Source organism: Cervus canadensis, chromosome 7 (genome assembly GCF_019320065.1).
Source record: "Cervus canadensis isolate Bull #8, Minnesota chromosome 7, ASM1932006v1, whole genome shotgun sequence".
Taxonomy (NCBI): domain Eukaryota; kingdom Metazoa; phylum Chordata; class Mammalia; order Artiodactyla; family Cervidae; genus Cervus; species Cervus canadensis.
Genome location: NC_057392.1, coordinates 25,552,600 through 25,580,424, shown reverse-complemented (window position 1 = coordinate 25,580,424; position 27,825 = coordinate 25,552,600). Strand labels below are relative to the sequence as shown.

The following is a 27,825-nucleotide window of genomic DNA, read 5'->3' as shown; positions in this document are numbered from 1 at the left end:
ATCCCTGTCCCCATCCTCATATGGCCTTCTTTCCCATGTATCTCTGTGTGTCCTCTCCCCTTCTTCTGAGGACTCCACTCTTTGGATTTAGGACACGCCCTAACCCAGCCTGACATCACTGAAACGAATTACATCTGCAAAGACACTAGTTCCAGAGTCACATTCTGAAGTGGAGGGTGGACATGAGTTTTGTGCGGCCACTATCCAACCTACTACAGTATCTTTAACCTTTCTGTGGATTCATTTCAATTAGTCTAATCAATGACTTAGTTCTGATCAACCTTATCACAAATAAGGATTCTTGCCTTCAATTTAAACATTTAGTTTTCTTTTGCTGTAATTTGCTTTTATAGTCACACTTTTTTCTATCATAGAAAGTATATGTAATATCTTTTCTGTTATTTGTTATCTGATGTTAAATGTCTCAAACTAAAGCTTTATTGGTTTGTTAAAACTTTTTTTCCTTCCCTCCCTTCTTGGCTTTTAAAAAAATGATAGCTACCTTTTTGTCCGACATCTTAGCGAGGTGGCAGTGGTCGCAGTTGCTCTCCGGCCTTAGCTATGCCGCCCAAGGACGACAAGAAGAAGAAAGATGCCGGAAAGTCGGCCAAGAAAGACAAAGATCCAGTTAACAAATCTGGGGGCAAGGCCAAAAAGAAGAAGTGGTCCAAAGGCAAAGTTCGGGACAAGCTCAATAACCTAGTCTTGTTTGACAAAGCAACATATGACAAACTCTGTAAAGAAGTTCCCAACTATAAGCCTATAACTCCAGCTGTCGTCTCTGAGAGACTGAAGATTTGTGGTTCCCTGGCCAGAGCAGCCCTTCAGGAACTCCTTAGTAAAGGACTTATTAAACTGGTTTCAAAGCACAGAGCTCGAGTGATTTACACCAGAAACACCAAGGGTGGAGATGCCCCAGCTGCTGGTGAAGATGCATGAACAGGTCCCACCAGCTGTACATTTTAAAAAATAAAACTTTATTAAATTAAAAAAAAATGATAGCTAATCTTTAATGGAGTTCCTGCTCTCCGCGTTTAACAATGCAACTGATTTTATTATAACAGGAGGTTTGCTCTACTGTAGAGCTAAGCTTGGGGACCCCTTTTGAAAGATGACTTGAAATTATCTTGGGAGCCACACTGATGTGTTCTCACAGCTGTCTCACTGCTTTCTGCTCCTCTCTGTTTTAGCTGATGATGGGTATTCCCAGTTATCAGAGGTCTACAGAAGATTCTTTAGCAATTGCTTTCCAGAGACTTTATATTCCTTGAGAAAGAATCTTTGTGCTGCTGTCAAAATATATATTTATCTTCTGCTATTTAGCATCTCATCCTTTGAACCTTCCCTTTAAAAAAACCCCAGCTTTATTAAGTGGTAATTCACATACTGAACAATGCACCCATATAAAGCATACAATTCAATGGTTTTAATATGTTCACAGAATTGTGCAACCATCACCACAGTTTTGTAATAGCTTCATGACCCCCCCAGTGCCCCATACCCATTAGGAGTTACATCCTCCCCCCCCCCCAGCCCTAGGCAACCACTGACCTATTTTCTGTTTGTAGTTGTGTTTATGTAGAACATTTCATATGAATGGAATCATAAGATATGTGCTCTTTTGTGAGTAACTTCTTCCACTTAACATTATGTTTCAAGGTTTATTTGTCTTGTAGTATCGGGTTTTAGCAAGTGTGATTTTTGATGGAATTTTATAATGAATTTTTTGTTCATAGAAATTTTTATTCCTAAAGGTATTAATTGAACATAATAAAATTGATGCAATAGGCATTGTAGACTATGACTTTAGAAGTTGGTTTTTAAAAATTATAAGCAGTTATAAAAATTGTCAAACTTTCAGAATTTCACCAAGTAAAACATTTCAACATTCTATTTTTTCATATGTTTAATTTAAAAATTTTCTTTTACAGTACTAAGAAATGGTTGATGTAAACTATGTTTTGAAATATCCAATTTGTGAAGCTGTGAAAGTCTTCAATACCTCAAGTAATTTATTTTTGTTGTTGTTGTTGTTATTTAGTCACTAAGTCATGTCCAGCTCTTTTGCAACCCCATGGACTGTAGCCCACCAGTGTCCTCTGTTCATAAGATTTCCCAGGCAAGAATGCTGGAGTGGATTGCCATTTTATTCTCCAGGGGATCTTCCCGACTCGGGGATCGAACCCAGGTCTCCTGCTTGGCAGGTGGATTCTTTAATACTGAGGCACCTGTGAAGCTTATCTAAACAGATGTTTTCAGATATAGATCCCTGTAGCCAATTTTGTTTTTAAAAGTAAAGCTGTGTCTTAGTAACTTTTTGCTCTGTAACAAATTACTCAAACCTAGTGATTAAATCAAGAAACATTTGTTTTCTCATAGTTTTCATAGTTGAGGAATTTGGTAATGGCTTAGCTGGGTAGTTCTGGCTCAAGGCTCATGAGGTTGCAGTCAAGATGCCAGCTGGGTTACAGTCTTCTAAAGGCCCAACCTCAGCTGGAGGATCCCTTCCAAGGTTATTGGCTCACATGGCTCTTAGTTGGAGGCTTCACTTCTTATCCAAGTGGACCTTTCTGTAGGCTCCTTGGGCATCCTCAAGATGTAGCTGCTGGCTTCCTCCAGAGTGGGTGATCCAGGGACAGTGAGAAAGACAGAAGCCAAACTATCTTTTGTTGTTGTTGTTCGGCTGCTCAGTTGTGTCCAACTCTTTGCAACCCCTTGGACTGCAGCTCACCAGACTTCCTTGTCCTTCACCATCTCCCAGAGCTTGCTCACACTTTTGTCCATTTGACTGGTTGTGCCATCCACCCATCTCATCCTCTGCTGCCCCCACCTCCTGCCTTCAATCTTTCCCAGTTTCAGGGTCTTTTCCAGTGAGTCAATTCTTCACATTAGGTGGCCATAGTTTTGGAGCTTCAGCTTCAGCATTAGTCCTTCCAATGAATATTCAAGTTTAATTTCCTCTAGGATTGACTGGTTTGATCTCCTTGCTGTCCAAGGGACTCTCAAGAGTCTTCTCCAGCACCACTATTCAAAAGCATCAGTTCTTTGGTGCCCAATCTTCTTTATGGTCTGAATTTCACATCCGTACATGACTACTGAAAAAACCGTAGCTTTGACTATACAAACCTTTGTCGGCAAAGTTATGTCTCTGCTTTTTAATACATTGCCTAGATTTGTCATAGCTTTTCTTCCAAGGAACAATCATCTTTTAATTTTGTGGCTGCAGTCACTGTCCGTAGGGATTTTGGAGCCCAAGAAAATAAAGTCTGTCACTCTTTCCATTTTTTCCCCCCATCTATTTGCTATGAAGTGAGGTCTTTTATGACTTAGTTTCATAAATTACATACTCTTACTTTGCCATGGATATTGGTCACACAGGCCAGTTCTGGTCCAGTGTGGGAGGAGACTACAAAGAGTATGAATAGGGTTCAGGGATCATGGAACAGGCTTGGCTCACTACTACCAGGGGGAAAGTTGTCTGACTCCCCAGACTGACAGTTAGTTAGTCCCAAAATAATTTGAGTCAATCATTAGTTAAAAATTAGGTGAACTCTGCTCCCCCCACACCTTTTAAAACATTTGAACACTAAACCTGAAGAATTTCTTTTCCTCCTGTGTGGCATGTGGAACTTCCTCAACAAGGGATTGAACTCATGCCCTCCACATGGGAAGCTTGGAGTCTTCACTGCTGGACCACCAGGGAAGTACTGAAAATACATTTTATATCTGTTGATGACAGATGTGAGTCATAGTGGAGTAATCACAGTTAACACAACCAAAATGGGGTTGGGGAGCCATTGAGCATCTGGGCTCAAATATATCACCATAACACTGAGAAAAGAAACTTTCTGAACTGCAGCAAATAAAGGCTACATCTGCTAGCTACAGTTTTGTCTCAAGGTTTCCCCTTGCATTTTTGTAACCATTTCAGACCCAAACCAATCCTTGATTAACAAACACCTTTATTTTTTTTCCCCAGCTCCAATCATAATTCTTAACGAATGACTTATGTAACTGCAGCCTTACTATTTTTGCCTTTATAAGCACACAATTCAAGTACTTCTTGAGTCTGTGTCTCCTGGCTGCAGTCCTAACCAATCCCAAATTAATGCCTCTTCCTTTCAATCAGGTCTTTGTTTCTGAGATTTTGGTTTACTTTGCATGTATACATATATTTTAAAAGTTTGTGCATTTAAGGCAAAAACTCAACTTTTGAAAAAGAGTTTAGCAATTGTATACTAGCAATCACTAGTCAGTCTTATAACTTGAATCCTGAAGAATTATACAGTTATAGGGTAATATCTACACATGCTTCAAGAATGCTTACATCATTATTTTGAAATAAAACTATACTGACTAGTATGGAAGAAACTGTATAGAAGTTCTATATAGTCAGCAAAAACAAGACCAGGAGCTGACTGTGGCTCAGATCATGAACTCCTTATTGCCAAATTCAGACTTAAATTGAAGAAAGTAGGGAAAACCACTAAGACCGTTCAGGTATGACCTAAATCAAATCCCTTAATGATTATACAGTGGAAGTGACGAACAGATTCAAGGGATTAGATCTGATAGACAGAGTGCCTGAACAACTATGGATGGAGATTCGTGACATTGTACAGGAGGCAGTGATCAAAACCGTCCCCAAGAAAAAGAAATACAAAAAGGCAAAGTGGTTGTCTGAGGAGGCCTTACAAATAGCTGAGAAAATAAGAGAATCAAAAAGCAAAGGAGAAAAGGAAAGATATACCCATCTGAATGCAGAGTTCCAAAGAATAGCAAGGACAGATTAAGAAAGCCTTCCTCAGTGATCAATGCAAAGAAATAGAGGAATACAATAGAATGGGGGGAGACTAGAGATCTCTTCAAGAAAATGAGAGATACCAAGGGAACATTTCATGCAAAGATGGGCTCAATAAAGGACAGAAATGGTATGGACCTAACAGAAGCAGAAGATATTAAGAAGAGGTGGCAAGAATACACGGAAGAACTATACAAAAAAGATCTTTAGACTCAGATAGCCATGATGGTGTGATCACTCACCTAGAGCCAGACATCCTAGAATGGGAAGTCAAGTGGGCCTTAGGAAAACAATGGAAACTGTGACAGACTTTATTTTTGGGGCTCCAAAATCACTGCAGATGTTGACTGCAGCCATGAAATTAAAAGATGCTTACTCCTTGGAAGAAAAGCTATGACCAACCTAGATAGCATATTAAAAAGCAGAGACATTACTTTGCTGACAAATGTCCATCTAGTCAAAACTGTGGTTTTTCCAGTGGTCATGTATGGGTGTGAGAGTTGGACTATAAAGAAAGCTGAGCACTGAAGAATTGATGCTTTTGAACTGTGGGGTTGGAAAAGACTCTTGAGAGTCCTTGGACTGCAAGGAGATCCAACCAGTCCATCCTAAAGGAGACCAATCCTGGGTTTTCATTGGAAGGACTGATGTTGAAGCTGAAGCTCCAATACTTTGGTCACCTGATGGGAAGAACTGACTCATTGGAAAAGACCCTGATGCTGGGAAAGATTGAAGGCAGGAGGAGAAGGGGATGGCAGAGGGGATAAGATGGTTGGATGGTATCACTGACTCTATGGACTTGAGTTTGAGCAAGCTCCGGGAGTTAGTGATAGACAGGGAGGCCTGGTGTGCTGCAGTCCATGGGGTCACAAAGAGTCGGGCACAACTGAGCAACTGAACTGAACTGAACTGAAAAAGAATATGTGGAATTCTCCAGACAAGAATACTGGAGTGGCTTGTCATTTCTTTCTCCAGGGGATCTTCTTGACCAAGGGATAGAATCTGGGTCTCCTGTGTTATAGGCAGATTCCTTACCATCTGAGTCACCAGGGAATGTCTCAAAAAGAATATGGCAGCTCTAAAGACAGTAAAAGAGAAGAGACTTCAATATATATTAAATGAGAAAAGTAATTCTTGCTGTGAAAAGCTGGAAGAAGGACTCAGTTCTTGTCTCCTCTGAAGAAAGAATTCAGCAAAGAGACCAAGATGTGAAAAAGATAAAAGTATTTGTTACAAGAAAAATACATGTAGAAAAAACAAAATCCATGTGAAAGAGCACACAGGCAAACTTCGAATATGTTGTGTCCCATAGGGGTGGCTTAGCTTGCTTACTTCAGGGCAGTTTTCCAGATTTTTTTCTGGTCAGTCATCCCCTATTTTGTCCTGATGTGGGTGCACATCTCTCAGCCAAGATGGATTCCAGCTGGTGTTGTTTCCTCCTTTTGTCCTTCCCCTAGACTGAGGGCCTTCTCTGCGCATGTGTCTGACCAGAAAATCCACAAGAAAGCACCCAGTCAGGGCCCAGTGCTTCTGTTGGCATGTATCTCACAGCATCAGCAGGAGACCAACTGCAGCTGCTCAGTCCAGGGTCTGTAACCTCAGAAGTGTGGTACCAAATAGAGTGTATATTAGTTTCTGTTGCTGCTGCAGTAGTTTATTGCAAACTTAGTGGCTTAATACAATGCAAATTTATTATCTTACAGTTCTGATGCAAGTCTCAGTTCAGTTCAGTCACTCAGTTGTGTCCAACTCTTTGCGACCCCATGAACCGCAGCACACCAGGCCTCCCTGTCCATCACCAACTCCCAGAGGTTACCCAAGCTCATGTCCATTGAGTCGGTGATGCCATCCAACCATCTCATCCTCTGTCGTCCCCTTCTCCTCCTGCCCTCAATCTTTCCCAGCATCAGGGTCTTTTTAAATGAATCAGCTCTTCACATCAGGTGGCCAAAGTATTAGAGTTTCAGCTTCAGCATCAGTCCTTCCAATGAACACCCAGTACTGGTCTGCTTTAGGATGGACTGGTTGGATCTCCTTGCAGTACAAGGGATTCTCAGGAGTCTTCTCCAACCCCACAGTTCAAAAGCATAAATTCTTCAGCACTCAGCTTTCTATATAGTCCAACTCTCATCCATCTATACATGACTACTGGAAAAACCATAGCCTTGACTAGACAGACCTTTGTTGACAAAGTAATGTTCCTGCTTTTAAATGTGCTGTCTAGGTTGGTCATAACTTTCCTTCCAAGAGGTGAGTGTCTTAATTTCATGGCTGCAGTCAACATCTGCAGTGATTTTGGAGCCCCCCAAAATAAAGTTAGCCACTGTTTCCACTGTTTCCCCATCTATTTCCCATGAGGTGATGGGACCAGATGCCATGATCTTAGTTTTCTGAATGTTGAGCTTTAAGCCAACTTTTTCACTCTCCTCTTTCACTTTCACCAAGAGGCTCTTTAGTTCTTCTTCACTTTCTGCCATAAGGTTGATGTCATCTGGATATCTGAGATTATTGATATTTCTCCTGGCAATCTTGATTCCAGCATGTGCTTCATCCAGCCCAGCATTTCTCATGATGTACTCTGCATGTAAGTTAAATGATCAGGGTGACAATATACAGCCTTGACATACTCCTTTCCCCATTTGGAACCAGTCTGTTTTTCCATGTCCAGTTCTAACTTGCTTCCTGACCTGCATACAGGTTTCTCAAGAGGCAGGTCAGGTGGTCTGGTATTCCCATCTCTTTCAGAATTTTCCACAGTTTGCTGTGATCCACACAGTCAAAGGCTTTGGCATAGTCAATAAAGCAGAAATAGATGTTTTTCTGGAACTCTCTTGCTTTTTTGATGATCCAGCGGATGTTGGCAATTTGTTCTCTGGTTCCTCTGCCTTTTCTAAAACCAGCTTGAACATCTGGAAGTTCACTGTTCATGTATTGCTGAAGCCTGGCTTGGAGAATTTTGAGCATTACTTTAGTAGCGTGAGAGATGAGTGCAATTGTGCGGTACTTTGAACATTCTTTGGCATTGCCTTTCTTAGGGATTGGAATGAAAACTGACCTTTTCCAGTCCTGTGGCCACTGCTGAGTTTTCCAAATTTGCTGGTATATTGAGTGCAGCACTTTCACAGCATCATCTTTCAGGATCTGAAATAGCTCAACTGGAATTCCATCACCTCCACTAGCTTTGTTCATAGTGATGCTTTCTAAGGCCCACTTGATTTCACATTCCAGAATGTCTGGCTCTAGGTGAGTGATCACACCATCATGATTATCTGGGTCATGAAGATCTTTTTTGTACAGTTCTTCTGTGTATTCTTGCCACCTCTTCTTAATATCTTCTGCTTCTGTTAGGTCCATACCATTTCTGTCCTTTATCAAACCCATCTTTGCCTGAAATGTTCCCTTAGTATCTCTAATTTTCTTGAAGAGATCTCTAGTCTTTCCCATTCTATTGTATTCCTCTATTTCTTTGCATTGATCGCTGAGGAAGGCTTTCTTATCTCTCCTGGCTATTCTTTGGAACTCTGCATTCAAATGAGTATATCTTTCCTTTTCTCCTTTGCTTTTTGCTTCTCTTCTTTTCACAGCTATTTGTAAGGCCTCCTCAGACAGCCATTTTGCCTTTTTGCATTTTTCTTGGGGATGGTCTTGATCCAAGTCAGGATGCAAGTCTTGATTGGGCTAAATTCCAGGTGTCACCCAGGCTACATTCCATTTTGGAGGTTTTAAGAAGAAATTTTTTATTTTTATGTTTTGCTTTTTTCCAGTTTCTAGGGTCTGACTGCATTCCTTGGCTTCCTACATCTTCAATGCAAGCAACATTGCGTCTCTGAGTATCCTTCCATAGTCACCTTTTCTTCTGACTACAGGCTGAGAAGGTTTTCATCTTTAAGGATTAATGTGATGACACTGCCCTACCTGAATAATTCAGGATAATGTCCCCATCTTAAAATGCTTATTAACATTAATGACATCTGCAAAATCCTTTTTTGTCATGTAACATAACCTATTCTTAGGTTCTAGGCATTAGGGAGTGGACCTCTTGGGGAGGAGGTGTTATACTACTGTATTACTCTACCATTTTGTGTAAAAAATATTTAAATATACTATGTCTAAAGGGGCACATAACAGACTGGTGTGTTTGGAAGAACTGGGTAGCTGGGGGATAGGAAGACTGACATTTCACTGTATATATACTCTTCTGATCATTTTGATTTTTAATCAATGTGCTTGTATTTATTTAAAATAAGTGAAAAATTTAAGGCCCTTAAGCTGTGCAGTGGTTCATCAGTGTTGTATTGTTTGTCTGTGTGTCTTGAATTTGTTGTTGGTCAGTTGCCCAGTCATGTCTGACTCTTTGAGACCCCATGGACTGCAGCACACCAGGTCTCCCTATCTCTCACCGTCTCCTGGAGTTTTCCCAAGTTCATGTTCATTGCATTGGTGATGCCATCCAGCCATCTCATCCTCTGACGCCCTTCCCTTTCTGCCCTCAATCTTTCCCAGCATCAGGGACTTTTACAATGAATCAGAGAAGGCAATGGCACCCCACTCCAGTACTCTTGCCTGGAGAGTCCCATGGACGGAGGAGCCTGGTGGTCTGTAGTCCATGGGGTGGCTAAGAGTCGGACACGACTGAGCGACTTCATTTTCACATTTCACTTTCATGCATTGGAGAAGGAAATGGCAACCCACTCCAGTGTTCTTGCCTGGAGAATCCCAGGGATGGCGGAGCCTGGTGGGCTGCTGTCTATAGGGTCGCAGAGGGTTCGGACACAACTGAAGCGACTTAGCAGCAGCAGCAGTTCAGTTCAGTTCTCTTATTAAAAACAAACATACTTTCAGCCACCAAGAGGGTCACTAGATGGTGCCCTTTCACTCTTTCTGATAAGTCCTAGTCACATGGTTTTGACCTTGCCTGCTGTTTACTCTTGTGGGATCTTAGTTCTTCCAAGAGGGATGGAACCCCCAGGCCCCTGCAATGGACCACAAGTCTTAAACTGTGGATCACTAAAACATGAATGATGGTAGGCATCAGCACACAGACCCCTTGCATTCAGTTTCATAAATTTCTTTACCATCCTATTACAGTTGAAGCCTGTCTCCTCTTTTGTAAAATAGGGGTTATAATAGTGCCAGCTCATGGAAGTGATATTAGGAAGACTAAACAAGAATCTGTGTAAATATGTCTAAAAAGACACATCTAGTAAGCGTTGGGTAAATGTTAGCTATTGATATTAACATCCACTTCCCTGGTTAGGCAGTTTCCCCACTAACTCTCCTAGTTGTGTCCTTTCAGTTCAATTCATTCACTCAGTTGTGTCTTTGTGACTTTGTGAGTCCGTGGAGTGCAGCATACCAGGCCTCCCTATCTGTCACCATCTCCTGGAGTTTACTCAAACTTGTGTCTATTGAGTCAGTGATGCCATCCAATCATCTTATCCTCTGTCATCCCCTTCTCCTCCTGCCTTCAATCTTTTCCAGCATCAGGGTCCTTTCCAATGAGTCAGTTCTTTGCATCAGGTAGCCAAGGTATTGGAGTTTCATCTTCAGCAACAGTCCTTCCAATAAATATTCAGGACTGATTTCCTTTAGGATGGACTGGTTGGATCTCCTTGCAGTCTTTAGTCTTTGGAGTGGGTTGGCATCTTGAAGATCTCCTTCTAGTTTTTGGATGTCTCAAATATTAGTTTTGGGCACAAAAGAACTGTACCTTGTGTATTTAGCTCTACAGGCAATACTTCATTCTAGATTTACACTCTGATTTCTCCAAATCAGGGCCAACTCCACAAAACCAAGTTGTGTGCAAGATAAAGTTAAGGCATACCAGAAAATCAGCCATCAATTAGAAAACAGTTTTTAAAAAGCCCCAAATTTCAGGTATCAGGACCTGAACTTAAAACAGAAGGAAATATAAAGAACTTAGTACGTGCTCAAAAAATGCTGCCCTACTCAGTGCTCTGGAACTTTTGTCAATTTGAGGACTTAGTTCCCATGACCCTTATTCAATGACATTCTGTCACTCTTTTGATCATCCAACTTACTCAGCATCATTTCTAGCTAAATACAAAATTTTCTTCCCGAAAACATTTTCTAATTTCTTCTTTCTTTGGTAAATCACTACTTTCTCTCTGCATACTCATGGTGAAATGTCTGTTGAGCCTATTAGTGGGAGATATGTGCATTTCCATGTGGAAAAGATAACCCTTGTTAAAGCATAACCACAATACCCTTCAGTTCAGCTCAGTCACTCAGTTGTGTCTGACTTTTTGCGACCCCATGGACGGCAGGATGCTAGGCCTCCCTGTCCATCATCAACTTCTGAAGCTTGCTCAAACTCATGTCCATTGAGTCAATGGTGTCATCCAACTATCTTATCCCCTCTGGTGTCCCCTCATCCTCGTGCCTTCAATCTTTCCCAGCATCAGAGTCTTTTTCAATGAGTCAGTTCTTCTCATCAAGTAGCCAAAGTATTGGAGTTTCAGCCTCAGCATCAGTCCTTCCAATGAATATTCAGGACTGATCTCCTTTAGGATGGACTGGTTGGATCTCCTTGCAGTCCAAGGGACTCTCAAAAGTCTTCTCCAACACCATAGTTCAAAAGCATCAATTCTTCGGTGCTCAGCTTTTTTTATAGTCCAAATCTAACATCCATACATGACTACTGGAAAAACCATAGCTTTGACTAGACAGACATTTGTCAGCAAAGTAAGGTCTCTGTTTTTTAATAAGCTGTCTAGGTTTGTCATCCTGGAGGATGGCATGGCAACCCACTCCAGTATTCTTGCCTGGAGAATCCCCGTGGACAGAAAGGCCTGGTGGGCCCATGGGGTTGCAAAGAATTGGACACGACTGAGCAACTAAGCACAGGTTGGTCATAGCTTTTCTTCCAAGGAGCAAGTGTCTTTTTATTTCATGGCTGCAGTCACCATCTGCAGTGATTTTGGAGCCCAAGAAAATAAAGTCTGTCAGTGTTTCCATTGTTTCCCCATCTATTTGCCATGAAGTGGTGGGGCCAGATGCCATGACCTTCAGCTCAGTTCCGTTCAGTTCAGTCACTCAGTCGTGTCTGACTCTTTGCGACCCCATGAATTGCAGCACACCAGGCTTCCCTGTCCATCACCAACTCCCGGAGTTTACTCAAACTCATGCCCATTGAGTCAGTGATGCCATCCAGCCATCTCATCCTCTGTCGTCCCCTCCTCCTCCTGCCCCCAATCCCTCCCAGCATCAGGGTCTTTTCCAATGAGTCAACTCTTCGCATGAGGTGGCCAAAGTACTGGAGTTTCAGCTTCAGCATCAGTCCTTCCAATGAACACCCAGGGCTGATCTCCTTTAGGATGGACTGGTTGGATCTCCTTGCAGTCTAAGGGACTCTCAAGATCTTCTCCAACACCACAGTTCAAAAGCATCAATTTTTCGGCGCTCAGCTTTCTTCACAGTCTAACTATCACATCCATACATGACCACTGGAAAAACCATAGCCTTGACTAGACGGACCTTTGTTGGCAAAGTAATGTCTCTGCTTTTTAATATGCTGTCTAGGTTGGTCATAACTTTTCCTACAAGGAGTAAGCATCTTTTAATTTCATGGCTGCAATCACCATCTGCAGTGATTTTGGAGCCCCAAAAAATAAAGTTTGACACTGTTTCCACTGTCTCCCCATCTATTTCCCATGAGGTGATGGGACCAGATGCCATGATCTTAGTTTTCTGAATGTTAAGCTTTAAGCCAACTTTTTCACTCTCCTCTTTCACTTTCATCAAGAGGCTTTTTAGTTCCTCTTCACTCTCTGCCATAAGGGTGGTGTCATCTGCATATCTGAGGTTATTGATATTTCTCCCGGCAATCTTGATTCCAGCTTGTGCTTCTTCCAGCCCAGCATTTCTCATGATGTACTCTGCATATAAGTTAAATAAGCAGCGTGACAATATACAGCCTTGACGTACTCCTTTTCCTATTTGGAACCAGTCTGTTGTTCCATGTCCAGTTCTAACTGTTGCTTCCTGACCTGCACACAGGTTTTTCAAGAGGCAGGTCAGGTGGTCTGGTATTCCCATCTCTTTCGGAATTTTCCACAGTTTATTGTGATCCACACAGTCGAAGGCTTTGGCGTAGTCAATAAAGCAGAAATAGATGTTTTTCTGGAACTCTCTTGCTTTTTTGATAATCCAGTGGATATTGGCAATTTGTTCTCTGGTTCCTCTGCCTTTTCTAAAACCAGCTTGAACATCTTGAAGTTCTCGGTTCACGTTTTGCTGAAGCCTGGCTTGGAGAATTTTGAGCATTACTTTACTAGCGTGAGAGATGAGTGCAATCATGTGGTGGTTTGAGCATTCTTTGGCATTGCCTTTCTTAGGGATTGGAATGAAAATGGACCTTTTCCAGTCCTGTGGCCACTGCTGAGTTCTCCAAATTTGCTGGCATATTGAGTGCAGCACTTTCACAGCATCATCTTTCAGGATTTGAAAGAGCTCAACTGGAATTCCATCACATCCACTAGCTTTGTTCGTAGTGATGCTTTCTAAGGCCCACTTGACTTCACATTCCAGGATGTCTGGCTTTAGATCAGTGATCACACCATTGCGATTATCTGGGTCGTGAAGATCTTTTTTGTACAGTTCTTCTGTGTATTCTTGCCACCTCTTCTTAATATCTTCTGCTTCTGTTAGGTCCATACCATTTCTGTCCTTTATCAAACCCATCTTTGCCTGAAATGTTCCCTTAGTATCTCTAATTTTCTTGAAGAGATCTCTAGTCTTTCCCATTCTGTTGTTTTCCTCTATTTCTTTGCATTGATCGCTGAGGAAGGCTTTCTTATCTCTCCTGGCTATTCTTTGGAACTCTGCATTCAAATGGGAATATCTTTCCTTTTCTCCTTTGCTTTTCGCTTCTCTTCTTCTCACAGCTATTTGTAAGGCCGCCTCAGACAACCATTTTGCCCTTTTGCATTTCTTTTCCATGGGGATGGCCTTGATCCCTGTCTCCTGTACAATGTCATGAACCTCCGTCCATAGTTCATCAGGCTCTCTGTATATCAGATCTAGTCCCTTAAATCTATTTCTCACTTTTTCTGAATGTTGAGGTTTAAGCCAATTTTTTCACTCTCCTCTTTCGCTTTCATCAAGAGGCGCTTCAGTTCCTCTTCGCTTTCTGTCATAAGTGTGGTGTCATCTGCATATCTGAGGTTGTTGATATTTCTCCCAGGAGTCTTGATTCTAGTTTGTTCTTTATCCAGTCCAGCATTTCACATGATGTACTCTTCTGGAATTTAAATAAGCAGGGTGATAATATACAGCTTTGACGTACTCCTTTCCCAATTTGGAACCAGTCTGTTGTTCCATGTCCAGTTCTAACTGTTGCTTCTTGACCTGCATACAGATTCTCAGGAGGCAGGTCAGGTGGTCTGGTATTCCCATCTCTTGAAGAATTTTCCAAAGTTGATCCACACAGTCAAAGGCATCAGTGAAGCAGAAGTAGATGTTTTTCTGGAATTCTCTTGCTTTTTCTATGATCCAGCAGTTGGCAATTTGATCTCTGGTTCCTCTGCCTTTTCTAAAACCAGCTTGAACATCTGGAAGTTTTTGGTCCGTGTACCATTGAAGCCTGGCTTGGAGAATTTTGAGCATTACTTTACTATCGTGTGAGATGAGTGCAACTGTGTGGTATTTATAACATGCATTGGTATTGTGTTTCTTTGGGATTGGAATGAAAACTGTCTGTTGTAGGTTTTTCATTTGTGATAATCATGGGGTTCATATATGTTTACCTATAATAAAGCTGGCAGTCATTTAAGTTCAAATACATTCTAAAAGATCTATATTTTTACTTCCCTTCCCCACCTTTTTGATGTCATATTTTACATCTTCATGCTTATCCCTTAATATGTGTAGTATTTATAATTTGTTTTACAATTTTTTGTTTTCTCATCTTCATACTAGCTTATTTCAGTGGTTGATCCCCAGTGTTTACTATGTATTTGCCTTTTCTAGTGGGATTTTTTTCTTTCCTAAATATTCTTACTTCCATTCCATGTAGGGAAGTCCTTTTAACATTTCTTAAAGAGTGGGTTTACTCTTGATGAACTTCCTTAGTTTTTGCTTATCTGCGAAGTTCTTTATCTCTCCTACTCTAAGTGATAACCTTTCTGGGTATCCTAGGTTGCAGGTTTTTCCGCGTTTAGCACTTTGAATATGTCATGCTACTCCCTTATGACCTACAATATTTCTACTGAGAAATCAGCTGATAGCCCTATGGAGGTTCTCTTGTATATGACTCTTTTTATTCTCTTGCTGACTTTAGAATTTTCTTATCTTTACTAGTGCTATCTTAATATTTTGGTATGGTGTCGTTTATCTTACATGGAGCCCTCTGTACTTCCTGTACGTGGATGTCTGTTTCCTTCCTCAAATTCAAGATATTTTCAACAATAACTTCATCAAAAACAGTTGCCATCCCCTTCTTTGTCTCTTTTCCTTCTGGGATCCTTATAATGTAAATGTTTGTGTGCTTAATGTTACCTCAAAAACCTCTTAAGCTGTTTTCATTTTTAAAAATTTGTGTTTCTTTCTTCTTCTTTCTCTTTTGACTGTACTTTGAGGCATGCAGGATCAAACCCATGCCCTCTGCAGTGGATGTGTGGAATCCTAACCATTGGACTGCTAGGGAATTCCCTAAAATTTGTGTCTCTTGTTACTGTTCTGATTGGGTGATTTCCATTATTCTATCTTCCAGATAAGTTATATTTTCTTCTGTATCACACAGTCTTTTAATCATTCCTTTACTGTATTTTTATTTCAGCTATTGAATAATTCATTTCTGATTGGGTCTTTTTATATACCAAACTCGGGTTTCCTGCATTGCAGGCAGATTCTTTACCATCTGAGCCACTAGGGAAGCCCTTATATTTTCTACCTGCATGTGACATTTTTTTCAGTAGATCTTTTCCTTCCCTAATTCAGTTAACATTTTTATAACCAATGCCTTGAACTCTCTATCTGGAAAATTGTTTATTTATGCTTCATTATTTTTTTCTGGGGTTTCTCTTGCTGTTTTAGTTGAGTATTTCTTCTGCCTTTTTCACTTTGGTTAACGTTCTCTGCCTCTGTCAATCAGGTATACAGTTATGTACTATAGTACTGAAGTAACGTTCTTATGTGGGAGTATCCCTGTGTAGGCTATGTGCGCCCAGTGCCTTAAATGGGAGGGCTGAAATTAGGTGGACATAAGTCACATTTTTCTTCAGAGTATGCTGGCGTCTCTCACCTTGGTATTGAGTGTGGCTGGAGATGAATGTTCTAGAGGTATAGCTGGAGTGAGGTGGGCCTTCCACTCTGCTCCGTGACCGTCACTGCACTACTGGGAGCAGGGGCTGATCCCAAGTTCCTGAGACAGAAGCCTTGAGGGTCTGGCCCAAGCTGGTTCTCTTCCCTTTAAGTGTGTGTATTCCCTTCTCCCCACACCGGAATCCTTGCCCCGAGAGCCGAGGTGCTGAAGCCCACGGGGCCTATGGGTTCTTGTGTCAGGTGGACTGCAGACAGAGGCCCCTGGCTGTCTCCACGGTGCTGCCCGTGCAGGTGCCTGTGAGTGTTAACTTTACTCTGCTCAGACTCAGCCTGGGCTGCAAGTTCACTTTGTCCCTCACAGGTCATCCCTGACACTAGACCTTCTGCCTGACCCCCTGCACTTTTATGGAGCCACAGAGCAGAGCAGTTGGGACCCACAGAGATTCTTGTATTGTGAGTGACTGCCATCAGAGTTCTGGGATGCATTGGTTTGTTGCTTGAATAAGTGCCAACAATGGCTATTGGCACCTCACCCGGCCTCTACCCTGGAACTGGGTCACCTGTGTCCTACGGTAGGTTCTTTTCCCTGGTTATGATTGCTCCAGACCCCATCTGCTACCTCATTCTTTCCCTGCAAGGAAAGGCCAAATGTACCAGAAGGCTTCTAATGATCAGTTACTGGGTCCACCCCATTCCTGATGCTGCTCTGTGAGCCAAGTCCAGACATAGCCCTCCTTTGATACCATCTCTGAGAAACACAGTGGTTTACAAAGGCAAAGAGGTTTGCTTCCTCCAAGGAAAACTGCTATTGAAGGGTTGGGGTGGAGGGTGAGGTGGTGGTTAGGGATTCCTGGTAGATAAGCAAAAACCATTTTCTTGCATGTAAGAAAAAAAAAAAGCCCTGAACAGATTAAAAAGGAAGTAGTAATTATTATCTGCTGGGACCATTATCCATGGCAGAATGGCAATGGTTGCTATTTCCTAAGATGGAATGAAATTACTTAGTGTAATTGCTTCTGAAGACATAGCTCTTGTTGCTCACTTAAAAGACTCGAGACAGAGTTAGAAAAAAATGACCCTATGATTAGACTTTCAGAGTAGGCAGGTTCCTAACTGTGTGCCATTCCCAGTATGCTTTCAGGCGGGACAGCTGTTTATGAAGCTTCTATTGCGTGCAAAGTCATTAAGTTCACCAGAACTTATGATTTAATGGTTCCCTCATCCTTAGGATTGCTAAAAGTGCCTTTGTTCTGGTATTGTCCTGTATCATAGTTATTAAGTGGTGTATATAGTATTATTTTACATAATTAAGAAAGAAAAGATCTTTGTGATTCCAGTGTATACTTCAAAACTAGCTGAGAAGATGCTGTGATGTTGATTTAGGCATTGATGGTCCTCTGGTGTATGTTTAGAAAGACATAATCACAGGGAGCAAAGTAACAGTTTACTTGAGGGGTAACAATTGTAAAGTAGACCTTACTCTTCAGATAAGGGTTCCACACTTGCTTTCAGGGGCTGTCACTTTCCACTTTCCCGGGATTGAATATCATACGTGGGAAGTGACAAATAAACGTGACTGTAGAGGCATCTATACAACATGGAGTGCTTTGTGAGGGGAGGGAGTGTGGTGGGCAATCCCTGGGGCCTTGGGGGAGCCGGGTGTGGTTCTGGGCAGCGTGAAGCTTCTCGTCATCACCCTGGGTGCAGCCGGGCCCCTCTTACAGGGACTCATGATATAGGACACTTGGTGCTTCTAACTTCTTTTCAGCACTATCACCTATATCCAGAAAATTAATCTGTGCAGCACTCCTATCCCATTACCCCCATTTTACAATTGAAGGACACATTTGGCTCAAAGTCATGCAGGAAGGTGGTAGAGCCTGGACCCTCTGTTTCCAGGTGTTTGTCTTGTAAAATTTCTAACAGAAAAATTGAGAGAATGGCTGGCAGGCCCAATGTGGCCATGGCTGTTGACTTATATATTGTCTCTGACTACCTTCATGGTATAAGGGCGGCTCTGAGCAGTTCCCACAGAGGCCATTTCAACCTGAAAAGCTGAAAATATTTCCTACCGGCCCTGTCTATAAAGGTTGTACACCTGAGTTTTACTCTCTTTTCTCTTGACCTACCGTTTGATATATTACATGTAATATATTACACCAGGGAAGGTGGGGATTTCCCTGGTAGTCCAGTGGCTAAGACTCCACACTCCCAATGCAGGGGGGCCCAGGTTCGATCCTTGGTTAGGAAACTAGATCCCACATGCCCCGACCAAAGAGTACATGTGCCACAGCTAAAGATCTTGCACGTGGCAAAGAAGATCCCACGTGTTGTAACTAAGACCGGGTGTCACCAAATGAATAAATATTAAAAAAAACCCAAAAAACTTCTGAACTGGTTCAGCATATAAATAATCTGCACAAATGGACATTTATAAAGAACTATTTATTCATTTATTGATTTCTCTTTATTATTTATCATTCATCCCACTTTTCCTCCCCTGAGATCACAGAAGACATCGCAAAAGGCTTCACAAAATTAGCAGCCATTTCCCAGTGAGAACGTGAAAGGGATACTTTGATTCTTTTTTCTTTATTTTGTTTGTGTAGGGATATTTGTGATAGTGTAAGTGTCTGTTTGGTGAATCTGGGATAGCAATATAAATGGACACATGGGTGGAGGTGTGAGTGAGCTCACCATTACACAACTTTTTTCTCGGAAACAAACTCTCCATGAGGCCCCTCTGCATCCGAGGGCAAAAGGGCCAAGTACACGAGGGTCTCTGCTCCTTCTTCTGGGCTTTTGGGGACTTTGGGTCCTGCTGTGTTGGTTCTCACCAACCCTGGGCAGCAGGCATTCAGGAGGATCTTGTCCCCTCCTCTCTGCTCACTCAGTTTCCTGGTCTGGATTCTGGACAGGACCGTGACGCCGATTTTTGTTACTCCATATGTGGTATTGGGCCAGCCCTCCTTCCTGTGCACCCCGCTCTTTGTGTCTTCCACAAACTTGTTCATGAGCCCCACCAGCTCTTCCTCCGAGATGGTCTCACTCCTCAGTTTCTGCTGCAGTTTTTGGTGTGCAGGTTTTAAAAGCTGCAAAGTGCATTCTGCTTGACATATGTACCACTCTGCTAAAACACAACACAAATCATTGCCTAGAAGGGTGAGCACAAACATGAATAACCAATTTGCTGGGGTGTTGGACCTCAAACTTCCATTTGATGGCCAATTACCAGTTTCTGTGAGATTAGTTAAGACTGCTTATACAATAGAAGTACACGAAACAGCCTGGTAGCTTGTCATAGCCATGAAGTCTAGGATGATAGAGAAAGAAATGCTCCAATGGGGATGTCAGCATCCAGATTTACTGGTGCCTGGAGGGTCTGAGGGCAGGCGGTGACATCCTCTCTTAGTTCACTTATCCCAGATGCCTGTAAGGTGAAGCTACATGCTGTCAAGACCACTCCTGCTTGAAATTTGACAAGGTCAAGCAGAAGCCCTGGGAATATCTATGGGATATGGTCATAAGATGTGGTGATGAACTGAACCTGTTGGACATGGCCAGGCGCGGGGTGTGCAGGGCCTTTTCAGGTACAGCTGACCAGGCTGGGGGCCAGCAGTGGTGGGACAGTATGGGATGGGGGGGGGGTCTGTCACAGCCCAAAAAGCCAAGACTGTGTTCCAGGGTCCAGTGCTGTGACTACTTGAGAAGGAGGCCCTGCTCCTTTCCCTCCCTCCTAGGAGGGGCCAGATGTTCCAGAAGGTTCCTAATGACCACTCCTGATGGCACCCCTCCCTGCTGCAGCATCCTGAGCCAAACTAGGACACAGCCCTCTCTTGATCCCACCTCTGAGATACACTGTGGTTTGCAGGGTGGAGTGGTGAGATTCCTCCAAACAAAACTGCTTAGTGAAGGGACATTAGGGGACTAGGGATTCCTGGCAGAGGAATAAAAATCATTAGAGGTGCTTCATGCGTGCATGTGTAGGTCTCCAAAAAGAGGAAGGAGTGCAGTTATTGTCTTGTGCTGGGTCCATCAAACCCATAGAATCGAAATGGTTGCTTCTTCCTAAGATGCAGTGAAATTACTTAGGGTAACTGCTTTGAACTGTGGTGTTGGAGAAGACTCTTGAGAGTCCTTTGCACAACAAGGAGATCCAACCAGTCCATCTTAAGGAAATCAACCCTGAATATTCTTTGGAAGGACTGATGCTGAAGCTGTAGCTCCAATACTTTGGCCACCTGATGTGAAGAACTGACTTATTGGAAAAGACCCTGATGCTGGGAAAGACTGAAGGCAAGAGGAGAAGTGGGCAACAGAGGATGAGATGATTGGATGACATCACTGACTCAATGGACATGAGTCTGAGCAAGCTCCAGGAGATGGTGAAGGACAGGGAAGCCTGGCGTGCTGCAGTCCATGGAGTCGCAAAGAGTTGGACACGACTGAGCAACTGAAAAACAACAACAACTACTTCTGAGGACATAGCTCTGCCTGCTCTCTTGATAGAAACTCAGCTTGTTAAAGACTTTGGTCCTGTGATTAGACTTTCAGTGTGGGCAGGCTACCTGACTGTGGAATTCAATGTGTCCCATATGGAAGGGTTGTTTATGAACCTCTTACTGTGTTCAGGGCCATTGACAGGAATGTTGTATTTAAAAGTTACACATCCTTGGGTTTGTTGGAAATGTGTACATTTTGATTTGTCTTAGGTCACAGTTAACAACTGGTTAATCACATGGGCTTTATTTTTCTGGAACTAAGGATGCATGATCATTGTGATTCCCCTGTCCATTTCCAAACTAGCAGATGTGATGCTGACTGTTGATCTAGACATTGATAATCCTCTGCTGTCATATGGTGTGGGGTGCAGGGGGAGGAGGAAAATAACAGACTAGTTGAAGGCCTACAGTTGTGAAGTCAACCTGACTCTTCAGGAAGGGCCCTGCCTTTGCCTTCAGGGGCTGTTGCTTCCCCAGGGCTGACAATCAGAGGTGGGAAGTGACAGGTAACCATGACAGTAGGGGCGTCTGTACAACATGGAGCTTCTGTGCATTGGGGATGTGGTGGACAGCTCTTGGGGCCTTGGGGAGCCAGACGTGGTCCTGGGCAGCAGGAAGCTTCTCGTCAATGCCCTGGGTGCAGCTGGGCCCCTCTTTCAGGGACTCATGATATACGATACTTGGCACTTCCAATGTATTTTCAGCACTGTCACCTATATCCAGACAATTAACCTTTACAGTACTGCAATCCTATGACAGTTCTCCTCATTTTACAATTTGAGGGGATACAGCTCATGTGGGATTTTGCTCAAGATCACACAGGAAAGGTGCAGAGCCAGGCTTTTTTGGTTCAAGATGTTTATCTTGAAACATTTTAAGTAGAAAATTGAAAGCATAATAAAGTGGATACCCAGGTGTCCTCCCAACTAGGTTCAACTGTGATGAATATGTTACTCTAGTTATGTGTTCCACTTCTGTGTATAGTTTGCAGAAGCATGCTAATGTTGCAGACCTCCTGATACCTCATCCCACAAAAATGACACATTTACCCTGAAGAGATTTCACAGTGATCTCTCATACCCATCATACCATCCATTGTCAATTTTCCCCATCGTCTCAGATTCTTGTAGGATGTTATCTTTCATACCAGCGCCCCCTCACATTTCACATTTACAATTGTTTTTTTTTCCCAATGAGTTTGGCACTTACAGGCACCAGAGCAGATGTTTTCCCCTCATGATGTGGTCCATGTTACACTAGAGGCTGGTCAGCTAAAGCTGGCAGACCCAATATGGCCATGCTCGTCAGCTTCTATATTGTCTCTGGCTATTTTCATGGTGAAAGAGAGGAGGTGAACAGTTCTCACAGAGACCACTTGAACCTGAAAACTAAAAGTATTTCCCATCTGGCCCTATTGATGATAATTCTTTCCCCAAGTCATACTCTCACTTTCCTTGACCTACATTTTGGTCTATTAGACTTCTGAGCTGGTTCGGCATATAATCAGTTGGAACAAACAGACATTTATAAAGAACCATGTATTTATCTACTGATATTTATTCATTATTTGTCATCCATTCTTCTTTTATTCCCTGGGATCACATAAGAAATCACAAAAGATCTCACAGAATAGTAGCCATTTCAAAGTGGCTTTGAAATTTACATCGAAGTAGGTATGTTTTGATTTTTTTCATGGGGAGATATTTCGAACACTGTGTTTTCTTAGTCTAATCAGGACAGGTAACAAAGTGGGGCTTAGAGCTTTGGGTAGAACTGCGGCATGAATTGCCATTTTGCAACTTTTTTCTCATGGACAAACTGTCCATGAGGCCCCTCGGCATCCGAGGGCAGAAGGGCCAAGTACACAGGGGTCTCTATTCCTTCTTCTAGGCTTTTGTAGGCTTTGGGTCCCCCCATGTCGGTTCTCACCCACCCTGGGCAGCAGGCATTCAGGAGGATCTTGTCTCCTCCTCTCTGCTCACTCAGCTTCCTGGCTTGGATTCTGGACAGGGCCGTGATGCCGATTTTCGTCACTCCATATATATTATCATCCGGCCAGCCCTCCTTCCTCTGCACCCCGTTCTTTGTGTCTTCCACAAACTTGTTCATGAGCCCCACCAGCTCCTCCTCCGTGATGGTCTCACTTCTCAATTTCTGCTGCAGTTCAGGGCTGCAGCTTTCAAGAGCTTTGAAGCCCCATCCGCTAGACACATTCACCACTCTACCTAAAATGCAACACAAACCATTATCTGGGAAGGTATATATGATAATAATGAATACCCAATTCGCTGAGATGTTGGTCTCGATTCCCACTGGAGAGCCAGTTACCAGTTTCCAATGAGACGTAGGGGGTCTGGGGATCAGAGGCAGGTGGGCCTAGATCTTGTCAGAAACACTGCAGTTTGGGCTCAGGCAGACTCACCTTGGGGTTTCATTAGAGGCAGGAGTTCTGTGCATATATCACGGGTCCCAAAAAAATTTGTTTTCATGGTCATTTCTGCCTTAATTGGAACTGGCATGGAGTCACTAACTTTTAGGGCAGAAAAACAAACAAACAAACCAGGATTAATAAATATAAGCCATATGGTAAAAATGCTTACTTGATACAGTATTTTTTCCTGTGAAATCTGTTTTAGTCTAAGAGGTGGGTAGAATTAGTGAACAGTATTGTAACAGTGGGAATTTTGCAGTTTGATGTATGCTCAGTCACTTAGTCCTGTCTGACTCTTTGCGACCCCATGAACTGCAGCCCTCCAGGCTCCTCTGCCCATGAGATTTTCCAGGCAAGAATACTGGAGTGGATTGCAGTTTCCTTCTCCAGGGAGGAAGTTGGTTACAGTTTGATAAAGCCGTGTATTTATGTAAGATGGCATCATCAGGGGAGGCTGAACGAAGACAGCTCAGGCAATCTCTCACTGTACCACTCTCTACAATTTTTTATTGGTTTCAAAGCAAGATATACCCAACTGATCCTAAGTTCAATGAAATCAATACTGAAAAAATCCTGGGCGTTGTCCTTAACACTGATATCAAAGCTATTGCAAGGCCTTCTTGCTGGAAAAGCTTTTAATCTCGGAGGACCTGCTCTCCCTGTGACCTCTGGCCTGTGCTCCATCCCTAGGGAGGGGGTTCTAGATCCCACAGCAGAGGTTCAGGCAGGAGCCCCGCCCCGCCCCGTCTGGCTCCCCTCACAGTGGCTATAACGCCCCCAGCTCCCACCCACTTACACGGGAAGGCGATGCCCGCGTTGTTGACCAGCACGTCGAGCCCCCCGTACTCCTTGCGCAGGAAGTCGCGCACGGCGCGGATGCTCTGCAGGTCAGTGACGTCCAGCTGGTGGAAACGGGGGCTCAGGCCCTCCGCCTGCAGCTGCTGCACGGCCGCCAGACCCCGCGCCTCGTCCCGCGCCGTGAGCACCACGTCGCCCGGGAACCGCCGACACAGGTCACGCGTGATGGCAAAACCGAGGCCCTTGTTGGCCCCGGTGACCAGCGCCACGCGGGTGGAGGACATGGCCGGTGTGCAGGGCCCCTTGGAGTAGAGCTGACAAGGCTGGAGACCGACGGGGTGGCGCGGCGTGGGATGTGGAGACCCGTCACAGTCCCGGAAGGCAAAGAACTGTGTCCTAGGCTCCAGTGCAGTGACTAGTTGAGAAGGAGGAGGCTCTGCCGCTTTCTCCCCGCTTAAGGAGGGATCAGACGTTCCATAAGGAATAAATACCACTCCTGGCTCCACCTCTTTCCTCGTACTGTCTTCTCAGTCACGTCAGAGCACAACCCAGTTTTTTTCTTTAAACTTTTTATTTCGTGTTGGAGCATAGGGCTTCCCTGCTGGCTCAAATGGTAAAGAGTCTGCCTGCAGCGCTGGAGACCCGGGTTGATCCCGGGCTTCGGAAGATCCCCTGGAGAGGGAAGTGGCTACCCATCCAGTGTTCTTGCCTGGGGAATCCTGTGGACAGAGAAGCCTCCTGTGCTACCTTCCACAAGGTGGCAAAAACTCTTTACAAAATTAGCAGCCACCTCCCAATACTTTGATAGGGATACTTTGATTCTTTTTTCTTTCTTTTGTCTGTGTAGGGAAATTTGTGACAGTGTAAGTGTCTGTTTGGTGAACCTGGGATAGGAACATAATCAGACCTATGGGTACAGCTGTGATTGAGCTCACACACAACTTTTCTCTCGAAAACAAACTGACTGTGGAGCCCCTTGGCATCCGAGAGCAAAAGAGTCAAGGGGTCTCTGCTCCTTCTTTTGGGGTTCTTAAGGCTTTGTGTTTGCCCCCACCCTTGTCAGTCCTCACCCACCCTGGGCAGCAGGCATTCAGGAGGATCTTATCTCCTCCTTTCTGCCTAATCAGTTTCCTGGCTTGAATTCCAGACAGGACCGTGACGCTGATTTGTCACTTCATTTATATTATCCGGCCCGCCCTTCTTCCTGTGCACCCTGCTCTTTGTGTCTTCCACACACTTGTTCATGAGCCCCACCAACTCCTCCTCCGTGATGGTCTCACTTTGAAACTTCTGCTGCAGTTCAGGGCTGCATTTCTTTAGAGAGTTGACACTGACAAAGCTGGATACATTCACCACTCTGCCTAAAATACAACACAAATCAGTACATAGAAAGGCGAGCACGAGAAGGATGAATACCTAATTGGGGACAGGACTGACCTCTTGAAAGAGGACATTAGGGAAGGAAGAGAATGTATTTTGGGAAGGGGTTCCTCAATGAGTTTTATCTGTTTTATTATTATAAGTAACAACATGTTATTTCTAATGTTTTTAAAAATTAAGCTACATCTAATTATTTTAGAATTTACAGGAATGAACTATTTCACTCAAAGTCAATAAATAAGTAATGACCAGAGGAAGAAGTCTGTGAACCTATTACCCAGCATGTCTTGTGAAAATTATTTTCAAAACTGAACTAGTTAAAGTCTCTGGAAATGGTGCTGAGGGTGTACAGCAAATGAAGAAACATTTTTTTTCCCAGACTATCTCCAGTTACTCAGGTGAGAACAGAGAGAATCTATTTCAACCATGACTGCTCCTTCCTTTCCTCCTTTCTGACCATAACAATGGAAACTTCACTCTGCGATGGTGCATCTGAGACACAGGGCTCCCTCCCGGCCAAGGGGCTGTGGTATCTTCCCAAGATGGGGACGTCATCAGCATTTCTCATCTTGCTCCTCAGCTACCTGTTGCAGAGGTTCAGTTCCTGGCAAGTGTACCTAGGAGGTTAGGACTTCCTTCTCCAACCCAGCCCTCACTTATGGGACCAAGGCTCTACCTTGGGCTGCGCATCCTGAGGATGCTGGAACCTAGACTGCTCTTGTTTGTGAGGCAGAAGTAGCATGCAAAGGGAAGTAACATGCTGGGAAGACCAGGGGCTACAGAGCCCCCCTCCCAGCTCCTAACACAGGAGTGTCATTGAAAGAGAAGTGAGAGGGTAACAGGTAAGAGGGTAACGGTAAAGGAAAGAAACAGTATGGACCTAACAGAAGCAGAAGATGTTAAGAAGAGGTGGCAAGAATACACAGAAGAACTGTACAAAAAAGATCTTCACAATCCAGATAATCATGATGGTATGATCACTCACCTAGAGCCAGACATTCTGGAATGTGAAGTCAAGTGGACCTTAGGAAGAATCACTACAAACAAAGCTAGTGGATGTGATGGAATTCCAGTTGAGCTCTTTCAAATCCTGAAAGATGATGCTGTGAAAGTGCTGCACTCAATATGCCAGCAAATTTGGAACTCAGCAGTGGCCACAGGACTGGAAAAGGTCAGTTTTCATTCCAATTCCAAAGAAAGGCAATGCCAAAGAATGTTCAAACTAACACACAATTGTACTCATCTCACACGCTAGTAAAGTAATGCTCAAAATTCTCCAAGCCAGGCTTTAGCAATACATGAACAGTGAACTTCCAGATGTTCAAGGTGGATTTAGAAAAGGCAGAGGAACCAGAGATCAAATTGCCAACATCTGCTGGATCATCAAAAAAGCAAGAGAGTTCCAAAAAAACATCTATTTCTGCTTTATTGACTACGCCAAAGCCTTTGACTGTGTGGATCACAACAAACTTTGGGAAATTCTGAAAGAGATGGGAATACCAGACCACCTGACCTGCCTCTTGAGAAATCTGTGTGCAGGTCAGGAAGCAACAGTTATACCTGGACATGGAACATCAGACTGGTTCCAATTGGGAAAGGAGTACATCAAGGCTGTATATTGTCACCCTTCGTATTTAATTTCTATGCAGAGTACATCATGAGAAATGCTGGGCTGGATGAAGCACAAGCTGGAATCAGGATTGCCGGGAGAAATATCAATAACCTCAAATATGCAGATGACACCACCCTTATGGCAGAAAGTGAAGAAGAACTAAAGAGCCTCTTGGTGAAAGTGAAAGAGGAGAGCGAAAAAGTTGGCTTAAAGCTCAACATTCAGAAAACTAAGATCATGGCATCCAGTCCCATCACTTCATGGCAAATAGACAGGGAAACAGTGGTGGTTTAGTTGCTAAGTCGTGTCCGACTCTTTCGATCCCATGGACTGTAGCCTGTCAGGCTCCTCTGTCCATGGGATTCTCCAGGCAAGAATACTGGAGTGGGTTGCCATTTCCTTCTCCAGGGGATTTTCCTGACCCAGGAATCGAACCCAGGTCTCCTGCATTGCAGGCAGATAATTTACCAACTGAGCTATGAGGGAAGCCCCACTGAGGAAACAGTGTCAGACTTTATTTTCTTGGGCTCCAAAATCACTGCAGATGGTGACTGCAGCCATGAAATTAAAAGATGGTTACTCCTTGGAAGAAAAGTAATGAGCAACCTACACAGAATATTAAAAAGCAGAGACATTATTTTGCCAACAAAAGTCCGTCTAGTCAAGGCTATGGTGTTTCCAGTAGTCATGTATGGATGTGAGAGTTGGACTATAAAGAAAGCTGAGCTCAGAAGAATTGATGCTTTTGAACTGTGGTGTTGGAGAAGACTCTTGAGAGTCCCTTGGACTGCAAGGAGATCCAACCAGTCCATCCAAAAGAAATCAGTCCTGAGTATTCATTGGAAGGACTGATGTTGAAACTGAAACTCCAATACTTGGGCCACCTGATGTGACGAACTGACTCATTTGAAAAGACCCTGATGCTGGAAAAGATTGAAGGCAGGAGGAGAAGGGGACAACAGACGATGAGATGGTTGGATGGCATCACCGACTCAATGAACGTGAGTTTGAGTAAACT

The 27,825-nt window shown here is 43.4% G+C and overlaps 2 protein-coding genes across 2 annotated transcripts; one reads left to right on the top strand and one right to left on the bottom strand.

The window, feature by feature from the left end:
- Window positions 1–503: 503 nt before the first annotated feature.
- On the top strand, window positions 504–964 carry LOC122445139 (40S ribosomal protein S25-like). The gene has a single exon (XM_043474110.1). It carries the CDS (start codon window positions 562–564, stop codon window positions 937–939), a length of 378 nt encoding a protein of 125 aa, XP_043330045.1. The 5' UTR covers window positions 504–561; the 3' UTR covers window positions 940–964.
- Window positions 965–22,123: 21,159 nt separating this feature from the next.
- On the bottom strand, window positions 22,124–24,285 carry LOC122445109 (carbonyl reductase [NADPH] 1-like). Its single transcript, XM_043474097.1, has 3 exons — window positions 23,814–24,285; window positions 23,009–23,116; window positions 22,124–22,811 (listed from the first exon to the last, which is right to left on the bottom strand). The coding sequence occupies exons 1-3, from the start codon at window positions 24,097–24,099 to the stop codon at window positions 22,342–22,344; spliced, it is 864 nt and encodes a 287-aa protein (XP_043330032.1). The 5' UTR covers window positions 24,100–24,285; the 3' UTR covers window positions 22,124–22,341.
- Window positions 24,286–27,825: the final 3,540 nt, after the last annotated feature.

Excerpts from the sequence above, each read along its gene's own strand:
- LOC122445109 (XM_043474097.1), bottom strand. The coding sequence starts at position 24,099 with ATGTCCTCCACCCGCGTGGCGCTGGTCACCGGGGCCAACAAGGGCCTC. Across the intron at positions 23,117-23,813 it reads CGCGGGCATCGCCTTCCCGT|TTAGTGACTCCATGCCAGTT; the intron begins GTAAGTGGGTGG and ends CTGCCCTAAAAG. Across the intron at positions 22,812-23,008 it reads GCCTCTAATGAAACCCCAAG|GTAGAGTGGTGAATGTGTCT; the intron begins GTGAGTCTGCCT and ends GTTGCATTTTAG.
- LOC122445139 (XM_043474110.1), top strand. The coding sequence starts at position 562 with ATGCCGCCCAAGGACGACAAGAAGAAGAAAGATGCCGGAAAGTCGGCC.